This window comes from Mauremys mutica, chromosome 3 (genome assembly GCF_020497125.1).
Source record: "Mauremys mutica isolate MM-2020 ecotype Southern chromosome 3, ASM2049712v1, whole genome shotgun sequence".
Taxonomy (NCBI): Eukaryota; Metazoa; Chordata; order Testudines; family Geoemydidae; genus Mauremys; species Mauremys mutica.
The window spans coordinates 76065316-76087425 of record NC_059074.1 but is presented as its reverse complement, the minus strand read 5'-3'; the positions used below and the strand labels follow the sequence as shown (position 1 = coordinate 76087425).

General features: G+C 37.2%; 1 protein-coding gene across 7 annotated transcripts in view; it reads left to right on the top strand.

Moving 5' to 3' along the window:
• The window catches only part of USP45 (ubiquitin specific peptidase 45), a 91895-nt gene that overhangs the window by 23487 nt on the left and 46298 nt on the right, over positions 1-22110 (top strand). For 6 of the 7 annotated variants that reach the window (XM_045010616.1, XM_045010615.1, XM_045010613.1 and 3 more), the window contains exons 6-8: positions 9509-9657; positions 11383-11478; positions 17004-17134. In XM_045010616.1, the coding sequence (XP_044866551.1) occupies positions 9509-9657; positions 11383-11478; positions 17004-17134 (376 nt within the window). Of the gene's footprint in view, positions 1-9508; positions 9658-11382; positions 11479-17003; positions 17135-17912; positions 17957-22110 lie in introns of those variants that run through there. The other variant, XM_045010620.1, reaches the window with a different exon arrangement.

Here is a 22110-nt window from a genome sequence, read left to right as displayed (position 1 = left end):
TGTGGGCTAAAGCCCCCACCCTCTCCTTCTCCCGGAAGTCCCCAGTTGTCTATGTCCATGTAATTGTGAGTGCAAAATTAGACCTAATCCCACAAACAGTTATGCACAACTTTTGAGTATGAGAGATGTTGCATTGACTTCAGTGCAATTATTCACATGCTTAAAGTCAAATGTATTTAAGTGTGTGCAGGATTTGGAGCTTGAAGAACCAGAAAGCTTAATGCAGAAGACTGGATCCTGTACAGTGACCAGCTTTCTGACCCTTGTTCAACAAAGCACTCAATCCCATGCTTAAGTGGTTCAGATCAGGGTCAGTGCCTGCAACACTTACACTGAACTCAAAGGTTGTATCTTTATCACTAAAGAAGCAAGGAAAAGAGGTCACAGGCTACAGAGGAAGAGAAGAGGATTCTGACTGGTAGAGCTGAGGTCTTAGTCTGGTGAATTGGTACAGCTGCCAGAAGAGTCTGGGAATTGTTGAACTATGGATAAATACTGGTGAGAGGGGACACTTCTGAACAAAGTTGACTGTCTTGTTACAGTTCGATAAATTTAGTTACAGCGATTGCTCTTCTCTAAATGATTATTAAATTCAAAGTTAAAAAAAATTGTTTTTCCACTGAAAGAATTTAACTTGGACCCTTATTAGATCTTGGAGGATAGAAAAAACAGACGACATACCGAAAATCTTGACTGAGACTCAAACTTAACTCACATTAGTGTACAAACAGAAAAGGGGATAAAATATAATGGTCTGAATTAAATATATGAATTTTGAATCTTCTTGTCTTTTGTCGATAGATCTGAGGCCTTTATTTCTTGTTAAATAGTAATTTTCACCATAATTCTTAATTTCATTTAAATGCTTATTTCACAGTTCAGTTGATTATTTCTTTTTCCCTTTTGATTTTTTAATACAGTATAGAAGATTTTGATTTTTGTAATGGTCAGGTAATGAGGTTAAGAAAAATCCTAGTAAATGTGATTTTTGTTTAAATGATAAATCTGAAAGTATTGACCATCAGCTTGCAATACTTGCTACCAATAACCTGCTATTAAATATTTTAAAATAAATCTTGTGCTTTGTTGTATTTTCTCCCCTTACTCCCCCATTTCTTCTGATCTGTGAGTAAGCATACTGAAGTGGGAAAATTGCTACTTATTTTTCATTGCAGAAATTGTGGCATCTATAATAAAATGTACAGTCTAATATCTGTATCTTTTGTTCTCTGACAACTGATTGGCATGGCACTTCATAGCATACAAATATGTGCAAGCCTCTGTACAAATACAGTATGCACATGAATATTAGATGTTGGCTATTATACTTGTCAAGTTCTTGATAATCAAGAATCCATATAAAGATAAAGTAAAACATTTTAAAACTGGAAAGAGAGGGTGGGTTGTATAGATTTCCTAATTAATGCATCTTGGAGGATAAACAAAAGCAAAATGCTTGTCATTTGGTACTAATGTGGTGGAATAGTGTGGCAGCAGGACCCCTGCCTTTTACTCAGTCTCTCATAAAGATTGAACTTCACTTCAGCTGCAGAAATGTGCAAATTACATTACTACTACATGACTGACTTTTGTAATTACATTAAGCGATTGAGATGAACTCCAATGCTTGGTTCCCAAAAGAATGCTTGCAGCTGTGTGGTTTTCGCATCTGATCCTATGGTTTGCTGTACCCAGCAATGTCTTTATTTTTTTTTTTTAAGTCTGTTTGGTTAAGAGGTCATGTTGGGCACAAGATGGAAGAATAAAGCAAGACTGCTTTCTAGGGAGTACCACCCAGAAATTTGTTTTGTAGAAAAGGTTAGCAGGCCATGATGGTTTTCCCAGGAAGGCAGGTGCAGTATTGTCAGGATGGCACACTTGTGAACTTCACAGGAACATAATGCACGTGTACTACACAGGAACCATGCTGAGATGCTACTATTTGAGTGTCTGATTTCTGGGGAAGAAGAAATTATTTTGCAGTCTTGAAAATTATGTATATTTGCCCTAATAGAAGTGCAGAGATATAAATGTTTGAAGACTGATTTAAAAAAAAAGTTTGTTAAATCTGTCACAGATGATTGTTCCCAGTGTGGTTTTTGAAGAGAAAGGAGGAGAAGAGCTAGTATTAGTTCTCAGGCTTTGCAGTCACAACCCCTGCTGGGGAGGCCAAGTAGTGGAATGGGTTTTTGCTGTTCAGCTGTGCTGCTCTGCTGAAGCAGCTGACAATAGGTGAAAACTGGGAACTTGATTTGTATTTTCATAGATATAATTGCTATAGTACAGTTTCTGTAATAGCTAGAAAAGCAATACGTTTCTGAGATTGGTAATTTGTGTGAAATTGTACCAGGGAAAAATAAGTATTCTGAATAATTACCCCTATTCCACATTTGTGGGTGGATATTTGAGTTGACCGTGTTTTACAATGAATTAAAAATTGTAGCTTTTTCTTAACTAATTTGTAGTACATATAATTCAAAATTTAAGGAGCCAGATTAACCAGTTGTATTGATTTAGGGCAGGCGTGGCCAAACTGTGGCTCACAAGCCACATGCAGCTCTTTTACAGTTAAAGTGCTGTTCACGAAGCCCCAACCACTCCTCCCTCCCCTCATTCTCCGTCTACCAGACGGAGGGAGGGAGCTTGGGCTTCTGCCCTGTGGCAGGGTGGTGGGGTCGGGGCTTCTTCTCTGCAGGGAGGGGAGTCTCGGGGCTTTAACCCCACACAGGGTGGGGGAGGGCAGGCCTTGGGGCTTCAGCCAGGTGTGTGCCATGGCAGGCGCCACCCCGCAGGCCAGGTTGTGAGTGTCTTATAGCTCTTGAACTTCTGAAGATTATTGTATGCGGCTCGGAGGGTCAGTAAGTTTGGCCACCCATGATTTAGGGGTTGCCTACACTGCTCTGGCAGAGCATGCTAGAGAGGGCTGATTTGTAAACTTGTCTAACCTGTATTTGTCCTGTTTAGATCTTGCTGGCACACTCTAAAAGGTACCTAAAAGTTAATACGAACCAGGTATCCTTTAGAGAATGCCAGCAGGATTTACATCAGGCAGTCAGAGTGCTTTACAAATCCCATCCTCCTAGTGTGCTTTGTTGAAGCTGTATAGACAAGCCCTTATGTTTAGAAACACAATTAACAAGCAAAATAATACTAAATGTGCCCCTTACCAAAATAAGAGAGGATACACTTCCAAAAAAACAACAACCTCCTCTGTTGTTGGCCTGAAATTCAGTTTGACAAATACAGACCTTTCCTTGAGAGATGCTGTTAATTAAGAGAACAGCTTACTTTTGGGGGAAAAATAAGATGATAACTCAGTGACAAATTGTTCTTTCCTAGTGCTGCTATAACAAAATAATTTGCCTCACTGAAGAATTATTTTGATTCTCTCTCTCCCCCCCCCAAGTCTTTCTCCCTCATCTATTTAGTAGTGAACAAAAGTACAAATAGTCTGATAGTAGAAACTCAAAATTAGTGATTGAATAGCTGCACAATTATGAAAGAACCAGACATAATTTTCAGTTTATTATATTCTGGCAGATGCATAGAAATAAAACTCTAGTTTGCTTTCTCTAATCCTGGCATTATTTTAGCACTGAAAGAAAAAATTAGGCTTTTAAAACATAAAATTAGCAGCCATTTAAGAAGATAATATTTCTTTTTTCTAAGGGTTAGGTTTTCATGATTGTACAATATTGAGAAAACTAGTTTTAGTTCCTTTTTTTAAAATAAAGGAGCGCTAGGCGATTTAGTAGCATTTCATAATGCAGCATGATGAGAATTTACTAAAAAAGAAAGGAAATCTATTAACCTTGCTTTTTCTATGAAGGCCTTCAGCTGAAGTACCAGAGATATACTCAATAGAAAAGGCTTGACCTTGGAATAAGGGTGCATATTCCTGGAACTCTCATTTTTAATTTTTTAAAACAAGTTACATTGAAAAAATAAACAAAGATGTTTAATCCCCCAGTTGAAGGAAAAATTGATTGTCATTTATGTTTTTGTTTGCATACCATCTGTATCCCCAGATACATTTCTGTTTCAGCAAAAATATTTCTGAAGCATGCACACACTGCACATATTTGAAATACAATCAAAATAAATTGATACAAAACCTACAATAAATCTAGAGAGTTTCTGGTGCAAATCAGAGTTGCATACTTCAGAGTTGCATTGTTGTTTAAACTTCGGACTGGTAACTTTTAACCCAGTGCATAATCTGAATTGAGGAGTTTTTGCTAACAAGATTTATTGTGAACCTGTTAAATGTTCCACTGAATTGTAAAGAGAAACTAAACTTAAAATCTCCAGTTTTTATGAATTATGTGGTTTTAGTTATTTTGGGCTCAGTCCTTAAGCCCTTCACCTTCCCAACTCCTGTTGACTTCAGTGAGTGTTCTGCAAGTGGAGGAATTTCAGGATCAGGCCCTTTATTTGTAAGCACTACCAAATTAGCTAGACAACTCTCTACTTTTTCTCCTACCCTTCCTAAGAGTCAGTTTCTTCAAGGTGCTGCACACTCATAGCTCTCATTGATATCCGTGTTCAGCCCCTTGCAGGGCCAAGTTCTAAGACTCTATGAACTCCCACAAACAGTGCAACACTAATGGGTATGGAATAGTGAACCCTGTCCAAAGAGGTGGCAAAGTCAGGTCTCAGACCTGCAGTAGATGAGGCTTGATATTTCTGATATAAAACAAAAATAAAAAACAAAGTACAAGAAAATCCACCTCACACTCTGCATTCTCCTTTGTTCTAGTCTGCTTTTTAACATTCAAACACTTTTTATCCCCATTTGCAAATCACCTTTAATGCTGAAACACCTTTCTTAACATACTACATCCTTAAGTAACTCTCCCAGTGCCAAAGCAACATAGCACAAGACTATTGTCCCAATTCAGCGAAGAGATTTTTTTTCTTTTTTAAGGTCTAAAAATACTTTATATGATGCACATAATATTCTGTATAAAAGAAAAAGAATTCAGTGTACTTCACTTTTATTTTAATTTATTTTTTTTCTTAATATGAATTTGTACTTAGTAACTTTTGCATTTAAAGATCTCAATTTAGAATTTCATACATATTTTAGCACCTGGCTAAATACAGTTTAATTGACATTGGCTAAATGTGTTCCCATTATGCCAAATATATACGGTAATAATTTTGCCCAGACTAAGTAGCAGTCATTACAGTTCAATATTGTTTGCCTAAATCAGTTCCATAGACAATATCCCAATTAAGCTCATTCTGTTCAAATGGATTGCACTGTATGATGCACATTGTTATTGATCATGGGACTAAAGCCAAGGAACTGGAAGCAAGATGGGAATAACTCTGCTAGATACTTGTCTTCAAAAAGATCTCTGTAAGCAGTTTATGCTCACAGAGGCGGATGATTAGTTTACAGTGCGTTTGTGACTTTTTGAAATATCTTCCCCCACGTACAAATCTAACAGAATGGATGTGTAGGTTCACAAGATAATTAATTCTAAATAAAGTGTTGTATAATAGAATTAGGAACATATATTTTAACTATTCTACTTACATTTATTTTGCACTCAGGGAAATGCATTATTTCTCATTTGGTTAGCTGGGAATTGGAACTTTTATTTTTTTGTATTGCAGTAATATTTAGTAGTCCCAGTCAGTTTAAAAAACAAACAAAAAAACCCAACCTTTTGGCCAAACTGCTATTGTTACTTGGTGCCCACTGCAATTTTTTTTTATGTAAGATACATTTTTGTGAAGTGTTTTGAGTCCCATGTAAATGTATTACCTTGTTCTGTTTAAAATCTCTATTTACACCATCACTAATTTTTAGACTGTTTCCCGTAGTTTGAAAGTCAGTATGAATAGTTTTACATACAGCTTCTCTTTATCGTAACTCCTTTGTAATTTTGCTTCTTGGGAGTTGATTTGGTTTTATAGAAGGAAGATGTTTTTTTCTTTTAATCCGTGAACCTGTGAATCTATACTGGTATGTGTTTGTAGTAGCATACAGCTGCTTTGATAGAAGAGTGCAACTTTTTTTATAGAGCCTTTGTTGTGTCTGTATTGGATTGAAAAGTCACATTCTGTTACTGAAAGAGGAATGATAAAATATTTGAATATGCGCCACATTGAATCAAAAAGAGTCTATAAAAATGTTTTTGTACACAAGCACTGTCCATTTTTTTTAAAGGTTAGGCTCTAGCATGCTTCTAGCCTTGGGTTATTTTTTTGAGTAGAGCCCTGAAATTTAAGTCTGTAGAACAATCAGCAATTGCAGTTATTACCACGGTCACTTATTAAGTTGGCTGGTGGCTGGCTGACCAGCTCTATACATGCCCACCAAACATATTCAGCCTTACCAGCCCAAGGCCCAACTGCCATTTATCACTGAACTTAGGGCTTTCCTGTATGGAATCAATAGATGCTGTACTTTTTGAATTAGAGATCCTGTAGATGTATAAATGTGCTTACAAGTCACTGTACCAAATTAACTAGTTAAGCAATAATGTCTGAACTGGGACCAGTTTACAGCTGTGTCTGTTTAGACTTTTTCCAGACAAAAATACCTATTCTTCTTAGAAAATGTCATTTGGGAAAATCTATTAAAGATGGGGAGGGGGAGGGGGCAGGAGCAATATTTATAATCTCTGTGGAGGAAAGAAGGTTCCTAGGAATCACTGATAAAATGTATACAGCTTTTGTTTATTTAGTTCTATTTTTTATCTTTATAAGTTTTATCTAGCTAGCGTGACAGTCAGATCTATAATTCTGGTTTACTGTATTTTGTAATTACATTCAGGTCTAATAACAAAATTGGTCATCGTTGTTTTGATTTTGTTTTTTTCTTAAATTATTTACATGTGAGACTTAGCAAATGGAACCTTGCTACTTGTGTGAAGCTGCCATTTAACCATGAAGTGAAATGCTTTTATTGAGTTTGCCCTGCAGATATGGTCTGCTGTGGCAGTGCTATCCATATTTGGTGGCTGTGCAAGGAGAGCCAGGTGGTGCTGCAAAGCATAGCACAGTGAAGCGTAGACAGATCTAGGTTTGACATTTGTCATCCTGTACTGCTAAAGGGAAGAGAAAAATCTGCTTTTCCATATGCTTATGCTTTAATTTTTGCCCGCAGTTTTGTCCAGATGGCCTTGTGAACATTGTTTACTTTAAGATGCTGTCCCAGATGTTTTTGGATGCCGATGGATAAATGCAATAACTGTGGTATACCAATACACAAATTATTTACACAATTTTGGCTTTTTTTGTTTAACCATCAATTTTCTCCACATACAGAACTGTTTTAGTGTGTGTGACGGGGAAGGGGAGTGATTTTTATTTATTTTCCAATGCTGAACAGTACCTTCAGGTGGAAGATATTTGGAGATTTTTCTTCTCTCTCCCCCCCCCCCCCCCCAAGCTCTCGCACTTTTCTTGCCTTAGGAGTTTTATGTGATGGCGCTGTTGCAAGACACTGTAGCATGCAGCTTGTAAGCATGTCAGTGAAACGGTATTACTGCATGTATCCTAGTTTGTGGGAGCCTATTTAATTATGAAGGGTTCCCAAGCTGTGCATCATTTGTTGTGTTCAAAAGTATTCTGTCTACTTTTTCAAAGAGAACTTACTCTCTCGCTGTGTCCTTGTACTGTCTTCAGTTTCCACACCAGTGGAATAGATAATATTTGTAAGCTGCGTAGACTGTCATTGAGAGCATTTAAAAAAGAAAAATTAAATGGCAAGTGCCTCTAACTGCATTTTGACAGACTTGAAAAATACATAACTTGAAAAATAATTATGCCTTGCTATCCTTAAGGAGTGCATGCAAATTGCATCAAAGGTTTGTGGTCAGCCACAATAGATATTTTTAAATTTCATCTACTTTTTTCTGCATTTAATTATATTTTTCCACATTCTAAGGAAGTAAGTACCTAGGAGTATACATAAAATAACCTTTTGGCATGAGCATTTCATTAACGTAAATAGGTCTGTTAGTTATTTCTCAAGAACACTTTAATGAGACTTCTCTGTGTAACTCATTAGAACAAATATATGAATTCATATGTCATGATGTAGATTGCAGCATCACAGTGCTTGGCATCCATTAAGTCCATAACTCGTTTACATTGACATGCATTGTTAATCAATACTTAAAATGCTGTAGATGTCAGTAATGTTCATATTTAGTAGAGCAATCATGACAATATGAAAGTTGCTAGTAGAATTCTAGGCTAAATAGTGTATCTCAAGTCTTTACATTACCTCTAGGCTACAAGTTAATGACTGCCTAACTTCACTGCCCCATGTCTATTTAAGTAATAAGGCAAATGGGAAAATACAAGGAAACTACTGGTAGCACATTCTATTATGGCTTATTAAATCTGTTTTTTGTTAAATTTTAAACAAATAGCATCTTATGCAGCTGGGTGTAGCTTAACAGATCCTGTGCCAGTGACAAGGGACAGGAGAAGTAAATGTGTCATCTGGGAAAACAGATGACAGTTCGTATCCAGCTGTTGAATGGGTTATACAAGCCAAATTGAACAAAGTACAGTAATTGAGAGAGATTCACTGTACTCAGGTGGGAGCTTTTGCACACCTCCCTTCAACAGCACCTAAAAGCAAAGTAATAACTACTGCCTGGTCTTTCTAGTATGTGTATAATGCACATAAATCTGAAGTCTTTACTGTTCTCAGTTACTAAAAGGGCATGCTGCAAGACCCATCTCTTTGTGTGGCTGGTAGAAGAGGGTGGAGGCTGCGGATGCGGGGTGTGTTTTTTTTTTCTTTGTCTTTTTATGCTGGATAGAAGTTCGGTGGGAAAAGTATCACCTATTGGTTGTGTTGATGGTAGAGTTTGTCTAGGAGATTTACTGCTGATTTTTGTTTTTGTTGTATTATTTTAAAGAAAGTCGAAAGTACCCACAGTAGCAAAGGTTTTATGTTATACATTGCAATAAATAAATAAATCAGTGGAAAGAGTGAACTAGGAAACAGGGTATAAGTAAGATCCCATTTCTGCAAACACTTAAACGCACATGCTAGCTTTAGTTAAGCACTAAAGTCGATGGAATTACTTCTTCTGCATTAAGTGAACCATGTCTGTAAAAGTTTTCAGGATTAGGGCTTGTATCAGTACTTTCTGGGTGGGTGTAGGGCCCCATTGTGGTAGGCATGGTGCATGTGTATAGTAAAAAGACAGATCCTGCCCTAAAGAGCTCATGATCTATACAATGTTAAGCTATTATTTTTGGTAAGTAGATATCTCAGCAATTGAATATAATATTCCATATCAGACATATTTAACAATCTCATATTGGGTACTGGAAATAGTTTTTACGTAAAAGCTAGCTTGTTTGGAACCTTTCCTTTTTTTTCTCTAATAACTTTAAATCCAACTGTTCAATCAAGTAAACTGGTATCACTTTTAGGTAAAGGGAATCAATATTTCATGCTAAATATCCGAAGCATAAATAGCTTATCTTTGGGTCACTTAATGTTAATCTATAGCTTTATTTATAGGTTCATCGTCAAAAATTATACGACTTCGCGAAGAAAATAATGAAGGAAGTGAAACATTGAAAGGAAGAAGTTCTGCAAATGGCGCGTCAATTCCAGTTAAGGGAATAAATAATTTAGGAAATACATGTTTTTTTAATGCTGTCATGCAGGTAAGATGCAAAAATGACACCAGCTTTCCTTGTTGATAGCATTTTAGAAATATTTCATTTAATCGTTACAAATGTGAATTTTATAAAGGATATTTGTATGTTATCACTTCAGTTATTGCTTTTTGACATTTCATTCTAATAGCTTTTTCCCAACTCTTTCCTTCTTCCTTGCCTCCCCTGTCCCCAAAAAATATTTTCTTCGGTAACAAACCCTGTGTCAGCAGTGCTTTACAAATGAATGAGACAGAAGAAAATGTCAGGTGTTACACATCATGTTTGTGTGTGGGTTGTAGCTGTATTCAGTTGCAATTCAATGTGTGATCTTTGCAATTCCATATTAAGTAGCCATGAGTAATGCACTGAACTTGTCCTACCTGCAGGAGTGAAAAGGGTGTTGAGCACCTAGGCATTGTCTACACACAAGAATTGTATTGCTTTACCTCCCCCCTCCTAGCATGAATACACATATTCCGGTATAAAAGTACTTATAGTAGTTGATATAGTTTCTTCCCTAATGGGAAGAGCTATACTTCATGAGCTATACTGGCATAAGCACTTTTATACCAATATAATTGCATCCACACTAGGGTTGTACTGGAATAACTAAGGGTTTGGCTACACTACGGAGATTATGCTGGCATAGCTATTGTGACATAGCTAGGCTGGCATAACCCTATAGCATAGATGCAGCCTATAACAGCGGAAGGGGTTTTTCTATCAGTGTGGGAACGCTTCCTCCCTGAACAATGGTAGCTATGTTGACAGACGCATTCTTCTGTCAACACAGCTGTGTCTCCATTGGGTGTTAAATCAGCATAGCTATGTTGATCAAAGGTGTGGTGTTTGTTTTTCCCCCACACCCATCACTGATATAGCTATGTTTACCTAACATTTATGTGTAGACCAGGCCTAATTCATTTTGAAAAACAGTACACCTCTAGTGGAAATAGTTATACCAGTACAAAATCTATGTGTAGAATAGCCCGAGTCACATTAACCCAACATTGTTTCTCTGTCTATATTTTTAGTAAAGGTCAGGTATGTTGAATTATTGACTTTTTCTCATTTTTTTTTTAATACTATATATTCAGGGATGTGACCAAAAGCTGTTACGCTAAGTCACAGTGCCCTCTGAAGCATATGTCAACACTACAGAGACTATACTGGCATAGCTATGTTGCTATACCTATGGAAGGGGTTTTCCCATCAATATAAGAACACCATCTCTGAACAACAGTAGCTGCATCAACAGAAGCATTCTTCCATCAGCATAGCTGTGTTTACGCTGGGGGTTAGGTTGGCATAGCTACGTTGGTCAGTGGTATGGATTTTCCACTCCCTTGACTGATTTTTCTGTGTTGACCTAACTTTTAAGTGTAGACCAGGCCTTAGACAAACAGGAAAACTCAAAGTTAAAAATAATAAATGATTTGTTCTGCAATGAAAATAATAAACAAACCAGTATAGAGACAGTGTTATTGCTGTTCCAACTACTTCTGTTATTTTTATTTAGAGACCTAACAACAATGACTACACCTTTTATAACAGTGAGACCTATTTCCTGTAGGAGATACTTTTTTCCTGGGGCCTGATTCAATACCCACTGAAGTCTTTCCGTTAAATGTATTTTTGTACATGCCAGCAGTTAGAATTTGTGACTGAAGAAGTTATGTTCTAGTTAAGAGATCAGTATGTCTAACTTTTTCTTTTGTTTTTCTCTTTAAGAATCTGGCACAGACTCACATGTTAAATGAACTAATGTATGAGATGAAGGAAAAGGGAATAAAGTTAAAAATCAGTCAAGCTGAAGATGCGCAATTGGTAGGTGTGTAGTAAGAGGTCCAGTTTGTGTGAAATGTGCAATGGGAGAAACCCAGATCAGAATAATGTCTATAAAAGATAAAGTAGGCTGAGAGTAGTTGATGATGATCACACCCTTGGCCTACAATTTCTTTTGTCTTTTAGTTCTCAGTTAGTCTGCAGTACATACAACCTCACTTATTTTGTAGAGTTAATGTTGTAAAATCAACATTAAAAGAGGAAGAATGATCACTATCTGATATTCTGCTGAACTAAAGCAGGAGCATAACTGAATGCAAATAATGCCTGACCTGAAGAAGGAGTGAAAGAAAGGAGTGTTATGTAGTAGATTTTTTTTCAGTTCTCATTAAATCTGGTTTTTAACATGCACAATACAAGAAATGGTATGTTTGTGCTTCATTAAATGTTTAAAAAATTTCATTCCAATTTACCCCCAGCCCTTCGTGTAAAATTTGTGAAATTTACCAAACACTGAATAGCCAGAGTACTAAACCAGTATAAAGGGCCCCACTACTCACGGCAGCCCCCAAGTCAAAAATCAAACTCCTGTTCCTCAAGTTGCTGAGGTTTTTATTGGGCTGCTATTCCTGGACCTTTTTTAGGGTCTACTATCTTTCGTAGATGCTGGTTAGTGGATATCTAATAAACTTGATACCCCTTTCTCTCCATCCATCTGCTGCATGCATTATCTGGCTATGGAACAGAGTGGAAACATTCTCTCCTGTTCCCTATGCCACCCCGGCAGCCTCCTGGTTGGTGGGAGAAGGGTGGGGTTGGTGGTGGGACTCTGTTCTACCATACACATTGCTTCTCTGCTTTGGAACACTCCTGCTCCATTGCCTGCCTCTGCTGCTCCTCAGAGCTTTTTGAAATACAGTGTGACATTAACAGGATTATTGTCAGTTTCACTGCTGCTCACAGGATTCTGAACAGCAGCAGTGAATATCGATAACTTAGCTCTGAGCACCAACAGAGTCTCTAAAGCTTTCTGCCAGCAGGTTTAGGAAGACAGCATTGTACTGGTTTAAACTCGGTTCATGCTTCACATGATACCTATGCAACCATAAGGGTTAGAAATGTAATTTATTTTTAATGAAAGCGTATATTCTCAAGATTGCAAGATCTGTGGAGCAGGGACAGTCTTCTGATCTGTTTATGCGGTACCCGGAGCCTTGGAGCACTACAGTTGTATAAACAATAACAATATTGAAGCTGATGGCTTTCTACTTGCATTTCAAGTTCCCATTATTATTATTATTTATTTATTTATTATTGTTATAAAAATAAGAATACCGTATGCATTTATGCATCATAAAGCTTATCTTTTAGAGAGACATCCTCTCTAGTAGTTCAACGAGAGGTTTCAGTCTGTATGTGGCAGACTGTAATGGTCCCTTTTAGCCTTAACATCTATGAACTCCAGGGGCTAAGGAAACATAATGCTGGCTAGCACTGTTTTGAAACAGGCTGCAGAGGAAGCTATGTATCTCTCTTACCCACTAAGTTAAGGTGCAGAGGGTGGTAGTTTGGGAATAAGAGTAAAACAGATCTAAGAGCACAAAAGTGTGATGTAAACTTTCACTTGAGTTTCATATACTAAGTAGTTGATGCAAGAAATAGGCCTTTTATCATATATGCTTGACATCAATACAATCATTGCATTGATTGTTTGTGGAAAATAAGAAGAGGAAAATCCTGCAGATGGTATTTATCGATCTTGAGAAGACTTTTATGACCACATTCTGAGAGAATTCATCAGGTAGTATATGAAAATGAAACAGATATCTGAAGGCTATATCAGACTCATTCAGGACATGTATGAGGGTGCTGTTAGGCCATGTAGAGAAATGGAGTAGTTTCTAGTAAGAGTCAGAATCATCAAGCATTGACACTAAGCCCCTTGTTGACATTGGTGCTCAGTGCACTTACAGAAAGCATCAAGAGAGTGGCACCTTGGTGCGTGCTTTTTGCAGATGATGTAGTGCTCTTGGGGGAGAGCAGAGTGGAAGATTTAGAAAGATGGAGGTGCATCCTTGAGGAAATGGAATCAGAATCGGCAGATACAAAATCATAGAATTGTAGAACTGGAAGGGACCACGAGAGATTGTCTAGTCCCCTCCACTCATGGCAGAACTAAGTATTATCTAGACCATCCCTGATAGGTGTTTGTCTAACCTGCTCTTAAAAATATCCAATGAAAGAGATTCCACAACCTCCCTAGGCAATTTATTCCAGTGCTTAAACACCCTGACAGTTAGGAAGTTTTTCCTAATGTCCAACCTAAATCTGACTTGCTGCAATTTATGTCCATTGCTTCTTGTCCTATCCTCAGCGGTTAAGAAGAATTTTTTTCTCCCGCCACCTTGTAACAACTTTTTATGTACTTGAAAACTGTTATCATATCCCCTCTCAGTCTTCTATTTTTCAGACTAAACAAAGCCAATTTTTTCAATCTTCCTTCATAAGTCATGTTTTCTAGACTTTTAATCATTTTTGTTGCTCTTCTCTGGACTTTCTACAATTTGTCCACCTCTTTCCTGAAATGTGGCACCCAGAACAGGACAGAACACTCCAGTTGTGGCCTAATCAGTGCAGAGTAGAGAGGAAGAATTACTTCTGGTGTCTTGCTTACAACACTCCTGCTAATACATCCCAGAACATACTTGCTTTTTTTTGGCAACAGTGTTACACTGTTGACTCTCATTTTGCTTGTTGTCCACTGTGACCCCCAGATCTCTTTCCGCAGTACTCCTTCCTAGGCAGTCATTTCCCATTTTGTATGCGTGCAACTGATTGGTCCTTTCTAAGTAGAGTACTTTGCATTCGTCTTTATTTAATTTCATCCTATTTATGTCAGACCATTTCTCCTGTTTGTCCAGATCATTTTGAGTTATTATCCTATCCTCCAAAGCATTTGCAACCCCTTCCAGTTTGGTATTGTCCACAGATTTTATGTGTACTTTCTATGCCATTATCTAAATCATTGATGAAGATATTGAACAGAACCAGACTCAGAACTGATCCCTGCGGGACCCCATTTGTTATGCCCTTCCAGCATGACTGTGAACCACTGATAACTATTCTCTGGGAACGATTTTCCAACCAATTATGCACCCACCTTATAGTAGCTCCATCTAGGTTGCGTTTCCCTATGTTGTTTTTTAATGAGAAGGTCATGTGAGACAGTATTCAAAGCTTTGCTAAAGTCAAGATATACCACATCTACCACTTCCACCCTATTCACAAGGCTTGTTACCCTGTCAAAGAAAGCTATCAGTCTGGTTTGACATGATTTGTTCTTGACAAATCCATGCTGACTATTACTTATCACCTAATTATTGTCTAGATGTTTGTAAATTGATTGCTTAATTAATTGCTCCATTATCTTTCTGGGTACAGAAATTAAGCTGACTGGTCTATAATTCTCTGGGTTGTCCTCATTTCCTTATTTATAGATTGGCACTATATTTGCCCCTTTCCAGTCTTCTGGACTCTCTCCCGTCTTCCATGACTTTTCAAAGATAATCACTAATGGCTCATATATCTCCTCAGTCAACTCCTTGAGTATTCTAGGATGTATTTCAGTAGGCACTGGTGACTTGAAGACATAACTTGTCTAAGTAATTTTTAACTTGTTCTTTCCCTATGTTAGCCTCTGATCCTGCCTCATTTTCACTGGCATTCACTATGTTAGACGTCGAATCACCACCAAACTTCTTGGTGAAAACCGAAACAAATAATTCATTAAGTACCTCTGCCATTTCCACATTTTCTGTTATTGTTTTTTCCCCCTCATTAAGTAACGGGCCTACCCTGACCTGGGTCTTCCTCTTGCTTCTAATGTAATTGTAGAATGTTTTCTTGTTACTCTTTATGTCTCGTGGCTCCCACTGGCTGCGGTTCGCTGTCCCAGCACATCCCGCGCTGCTTCCCGCTGCCCCCATTGGCCTGGGACAGTGAACCACGGCCAGTGGGAGCCAGGGTCGGCCGAACCTGCCAACACAGCAGGTAAACAAACTGGCTCGGCCCACCAGGGTGCTTACCCTGGCGAGCCGCGTGCCAGAGGTTGCTGACCCCTGATCTACAAGATGGTAATTATGCCTGTACTTTTTTGTATGGGTCTGACTGCTGGGCACTGAGGAAGAGACAGGTACATATCTTGAATATAGTGGAAATGAAAATGTTAAGATGGATCCTTAGAGTTACAAGGATAAACCATATTTGGAACAAACAAATTAGGGAAAGTATAAAGATGATACCTATTATAGGAAAGTGGACGGAATCCAGTCCTAGGTGGTTTCGACATGTGAAAAGAAGACTGGAAGAATGCATAGGAAACCGGGTGTTAAACTTCTAAGTGAAGGGTCAAAGAAGGGTTGGAAGACCCCCAACTGGATGGATGAATGTCATACAAAAGGATCTGATTAGCTGTGGAGTTTCTGAGGAACTGTTTCAAGACAGACTGGAATGGAGAAGGAGGACTCCAAGAGCTGACCCGATAAAGATGGGACTAAGGCTAGAAGAAGACTTGTATATGCTTGACAACTAGTTTTGGTGAAAATGGGGAGGGGCCCGTAATAGCCAACTATGATATCCCAGAAGTCTAAAATAAAGGAAATCGTTAATTTTATAGGAAAGATATAGTTAATTGTACTGCTACCAAATAATTCATCTATCTGTTACAGTAGTGTGTTTGGTGGGTGGTCATATAATTTTAGATTACTTCCCTTCCTTCTTAATTGCTATTACTTTGCAAATAGGAGATAGAAGGTGAGGAAAAATTACAAATTACAAAATCTGATGTTTATTAAAATACTATAGTACAAGAATGTACAAAACACAGGGAAGAGAAGTAACAGCTGAGCTATATTGTTTGCTTCCTTTGACTTCATCTTGGTGTGGTTTCTTACTCAAGCCTTGAATTTGGGAAGCCAGTCTTAGATGAAAGAAGTGAGAAAAATGCATAGATGCTGTGCTGACAACACTTGAGGTTCTAAAGTACCTGACAGGATTATTCCAACATCGCAAACCCACCCTGTAAATGCAATTGACATAAAAAAGAGAAAAAATAAAATGGGACAGATCTAGACCTTCTGAACATTTAATGAGGAATATATCTGTATGTGAAAACAATGCTAATAAATTCATTAATATATGTTCCACTAAGTTATATTAAATTTCACTTCAGTCTTCAGTTAGTAAGCCACTTCCCCCCCCACCCCCTAAATTAATACTAACCAACAATTTATATATCAGTATGAAAAGTTGCTTGATTCTGAAGCTATTCTTTTAAGAAACAAAGGTGTATATGGGATTTTTCTTTGACTAAGATTCAGTCAGGATAAACTAAACTTCTGAAATTGATGTATAAATTACTAACCATTGAGTTAAACTTTTTAAGCCCTACTATCAGTTACATTGATCTTTAATGTAAATGTATTAATTACAAAACAAGTCTTGTGCATCAGTTATATCAGCTAATGGCATCCATGTTACTGATACATAATTCAACTTTTGTTCCAAAGGATCCTTTGGTGGTGAACCTCTCAAGCCCTGGACCATTGACTTCAGCCATGTTCTTGTTCCTTCACAGTATGAGGGAAGCTGGCAAAGGCCCTCTTTCTCCCAAAGTTTTGTTCAGCCAGCTCTGTCAAAAGTAAGTGCAATCAGTAGTTTTGTTTTTAACAGAAAGTTACAAAGGGTGCAATCTCTAGTATTTAAAAAATATTAATTTATTGATTAATGTGGGTCAGACTAAAATATAAGCCCATAATCTGGCGTTATTAATAATATCTCAAGATATATTAAGTCACTACTCCTTGCTTTCAGTGCAGTAGTATATTCTCCATTCAGTTTTAAATAACTCAAATGATGGGACTGTTGCTACTTCGGAGACATTTGGATGGTGGTATCCCTTATTTAGGTGTATCACTCATATTGAAGCCAGTGGGAGTTGCATCTGTCTGTCTGACTTTGCCCCTTACAATCTAATAGATTTCACACTTTGGACATTTTTCTAATATTCAGTACAATTTGTCTTTGTTAAATTTAATCCCATTCAGTCTAGTAAAACCTCTTTTGACCACTCTAAACTACTACTTTCCTTCCTGGATGTGAAAACACTTAAAATATTTGTGCATAACTTACGCAAATTTAGTTGGCATTTATCCTTATACATTCAGTATTTTGACTTGAACTCCAATTAACTGCAACGGGCTTTTTAAAGAACAGGTGGTGGGTAGAAGCTAAGGAAAAAGTCGTTAAAAAGGTTTAATTTTCAGGCTTCTGGGAAGGTAATATAATAGGAATAAAATACATGGATAGTAGCTACCCTGTGTCAAATGTATGTATGTGTTTTTTAAAAAGTGTTTAAGCTTTTAAATGTGAATCCCGTGCTATGATGTTTTGCTTTGGCTTTGATCCAAAACTAAAAGGGCCTAGCAAGCAAGGACTTGAAGCACTATTGAGATGGCATATGGCTCCAGATTGAGAAGAACTTGCAAGCCCTGAAGAAATGCATGTTTCTTAGGGTGGAAAATGTTCACAGTGTTGCTTTATGGGTGTGTTTAATTGTGGCACAGACAAGTGTATTTTTTAAAACACCTGTAGAAGTGCTATAACTGGATCAAATATTTGAAAGTTAAATGTTTAAAGGACTACACTGTAAGTAAAATAATCTGTAGGTTATGATAGAGTGGTGTAGTGCAGTACAGTTGCAATTCATGTTTTAAAAAAGTATGAAGTATTATAATGTGGTGTTAATTTTATTTACTGTGAAATTACTGTACACCACTCAATGCCTTTGTGTGGGAACACCTATTATTATAGTAACAAGTTGTAATGAGCCCTCTACAGTTCTTGCTTGCACCCGTGCACAAAAAAAAGAACTCTGTGAAATCCTCCAGTACCCCAAAGCTTTTTATTTTGATCAGAAACCAGCACTGGTATGAAATAGTTGTGAGCTAAAAAAAACCTCTTTTGGGTAGTGACATATAGTTGACCATGGTGAGTGGCTCACTTTGCCCTAAACTTCTAGTATCCTGTACAGCCACACGTAGCTTTTTAAACTGAAGCAGGATTGACCATTTCAGGTAAGTGGCCCTGCATTATTTTCATGTCTCTCTTCCTCCCCGCCCGCCCCCCGGTATTATTTTGCTCTCAAAATTTGCCTGCAAAGGTTTGGGTATGCCTGGTGCTTTTTATTGTACTTGATTTTCATTTGGTGTTTGTACTGTAGAAGAAAATATCAAATGCATATTTACTGGATTTAAATAAAAACAACCATCTTGCGTATATAGCATTCTTTACCCTCTAAAAAGCATATGGGATACTTTCCCGCTTTATAAAAACAAAATGTGATGTAATAATATAAAAATACAACACTTAACAGAAATTTCTGGAAACAGATGAGGATTATTTATTTTTTTTAAGCAAAGGGATTGGAAGGAAAATTACTAAATATGGGGCCAACAACTATTCTGTATATATCTGAGGGTGAGAGGGAAACAATAACATGCTTTTATAAAGTGGAGAGGGATGAAATAGAACACTTTGGAGGAAGCAAGTTTCATACTGTGGGGCCTGCCTCAGCAAAAGTATGATCACCTGTCAACTTCAGACCAGACGGAGGTATTCTTAAATGACAGCTGGTGTGTGTGCGCATTTGTTTGTGTGTGTGTGCGCGCACAGATAACGGATAATTCAAGATTTCAAGCAGTGCAACAAATCCAATAGTGTTAAAAAAATTTAAAACCAGCTGTGCTGAATTTTAGATGAGGCCTTCACTTTACAGTGACTGTGTAAAAATGTTACCTTAATCACCTGATCAGCTTTTTGTTATTTAGAATGATAGCTGCTGACTTTAGTAAAATCTTACTCTTATCACTACTTTTTACACCTGTTGCCCTGTAGAACAAACACAGCTCTGAGAGAGATTCTGATTCTTTTCTGGCTCATGCGTCAATACTAGAACTGTTAGCCAAGTCCCCATTAGCAGGAAATTGTGTGTTCAGTTACACTTGTGCAACCCCACTGAAGTCAACAGACGGCTGCACAGGTATAACAGAGGGCAGCATTTGGCTTGCAGAATTCTTTGTTACCGATGGTGATGCATGAGCCAGAAAGAAAACAGACTGACATTCAGCAAACTCAGATGAATTTGCAAGTCTGGAACCTAGAAAAAAAATCTTTATTTTATTTAAATGGTTCCATAAAAATATTATTCTGTTTTAAAAGTATAAACACTGAGTTCCACCCTGGCATTTTTATAAACTCATTTTTCAGGATAGCACTGCAATGATAAACTCAATTTCCTACTTTATAAGCACCATGTAAAGAATGTATAGTGGTGTAATGTGATTGTGATGGCCCTAACCAGTGAGAATTCCTTGTTGCTGCACGTTCTCCGTAAGCTACGAAATAGACTTCTAGCTACTTATGAGCCTGGCAAAGAGGGAATTGGAGTAATAGAGCCTTGTATCCACAAATATGTTGTATTACTATTGTCTGGTCCTCACAGGTTAAATTCTAGATAAACTGGAATAAATTCTCCAACTAAAAAAAACAGGAGTACTTGTGGCACCTTAGAGACTAACAGATTTATTTGAGCATAAGCTTTCGTGGGCTAAAACCCACTTCATCGGATGCATAGAATGGAATACACAGAAAGAAGATATTTATACATACAGAGAACATGACAAGGTGGGAGTAGCCAAAGTCCAAAGAGAGACTGCTGAACTTGAATTAATATGCAAATTAGATACAATTAACTTAAGTTTGAACAGAGACTGGGAATGGTTGGGTCATTACACTAATTGAATCTATTTCCCCATGTTAAAATATCCTCACACCTTCTATGGGTTATCTCGATTATCACTTCAAAGGTTTTTTTCCTCTCCTGCTGATGATAGCTCATCTCAATTGATTGGCCTCTTACAGTTGGTATGGCTACTCCCACCTTTTCATGTTCTCTGTATGTATAAATATCTTCTTTCTGTGTGTTCCATTCTATGCATCCGATGAAGTGGGTTTTAGCCCACGAATGCTTATGCTCAAATAAATTTGTTAGTCTCTAAGGTGCCACAAGTACTCCTGTTCTTTTTGCGGATACAGACTAACACGGCTGCTAATTTGAATCCAACTAAAAAAAGTCTGCTTCATTTGATTCAGATGAATGTACATTAATTTATTTTGTGTAATTCTGCAGTTCCTGCTCTACAACAAAAGTGTCTTGCATTTTAGAAAACAGAACATCTATATTGCAAACATAGAACAAGAGCTTAGTCTCATACAGGCATTATTATTAAAGATAATGCTTTGCTTCATTAAAAGAATGAGATTTTGGTGAACAAGATCATAGCATTCCTAGTTAAGACTGATCAAAAAAACACAGAAATTGCTTAATACAGTAAGCTATCATCCTTGTTGAAGCTTGTGTTACAACAACAGTTCAGTCCCCTCTTCAAATTCTTACATTTTAGAAAGCCATTTAAAACGGGGGTTGACTGGGTATATCTATCTGACCAACAGAAGGTGCAGTGATTTTTATATACCACACACATACCTCAAATAATGTCAATACAATGAGTCAGTTTAGTAGAGATTATTGTCATAAGTCTACCTTTAGCTGATTCTTTGATCTCATTGAGATATTCAACTTTCTTCAGAGATACATTTTAATAGGTAGCTAGGAAATTCTCTCATTATATGGCAACGTTCTATAGCTAGTGATTAAAATTATCTAGTAATATTTACTGAAAATGATGAAAAACAATCAAGGTAAAGGTCAGAAAATGTGATGTTGGCAAAATAAACTACTTGATTTCTGAAGTTTTGCTCCAATAAAAGGATAGCCCCACTGAATGAAAGGCACTCTTATTAAGCTAATAAATAAGAAAGGCTTGGGAGAGGTTTGTCTGTTTATATAACATTATGTTTAATTTCACTCTGCACAATGGAGCTTCACAACTTCAATGTCAACGGGCAGCAAAAATCTTACGAAAAAAATGAGTGGGCAGCAGTCAATATTAGACCACAATAATAAAAGAAGCTTAAATCACAGTATAAATTAAAGGCCTGGAATTAAGTTTTCAAAGTTGGCTTCGAGGTTGTATAGTAGTACATAAGAAAAGTACACTCCCATTTGTACCTTTTGTAAATCGGTATGGAGTCTTATTTCCATCCTCCTTACTCCTCTTGCTTCTGTAATGAAGATGAACATATGCCTCCTTTGGGCCCCATCTGGAAAAAATCATTAGAGATAAGTGTAGGGTGATCCTTTGGCTCAAAAGTGGAATATGCTTTCTTCAGAACATCAGCCCATCCTTACCCAGGCAGGAAGGAATTCGTTCCAAACACTCAGACCCCACAAGATAACACATTGCTTTACCACTAGACTATGCTGGCTCCAAATGTCCACACTTCTTTTTTTTATTTTTTGCACTCTTTTAACTTACAATTAAAAACAATCCATTTAATTTATGGGCTGAGAAATATTGCAGGTTATTTAAAAAAAATTGAATTATGTTTCAGGTTCTAATTATACCTTAATTTTGGTATAACTCTTAATTAGAACTAGAATCAGTTAATTCTTTCTGAAAAGATTGTTAGTATGCTTAGTATTTGGAATTTAGA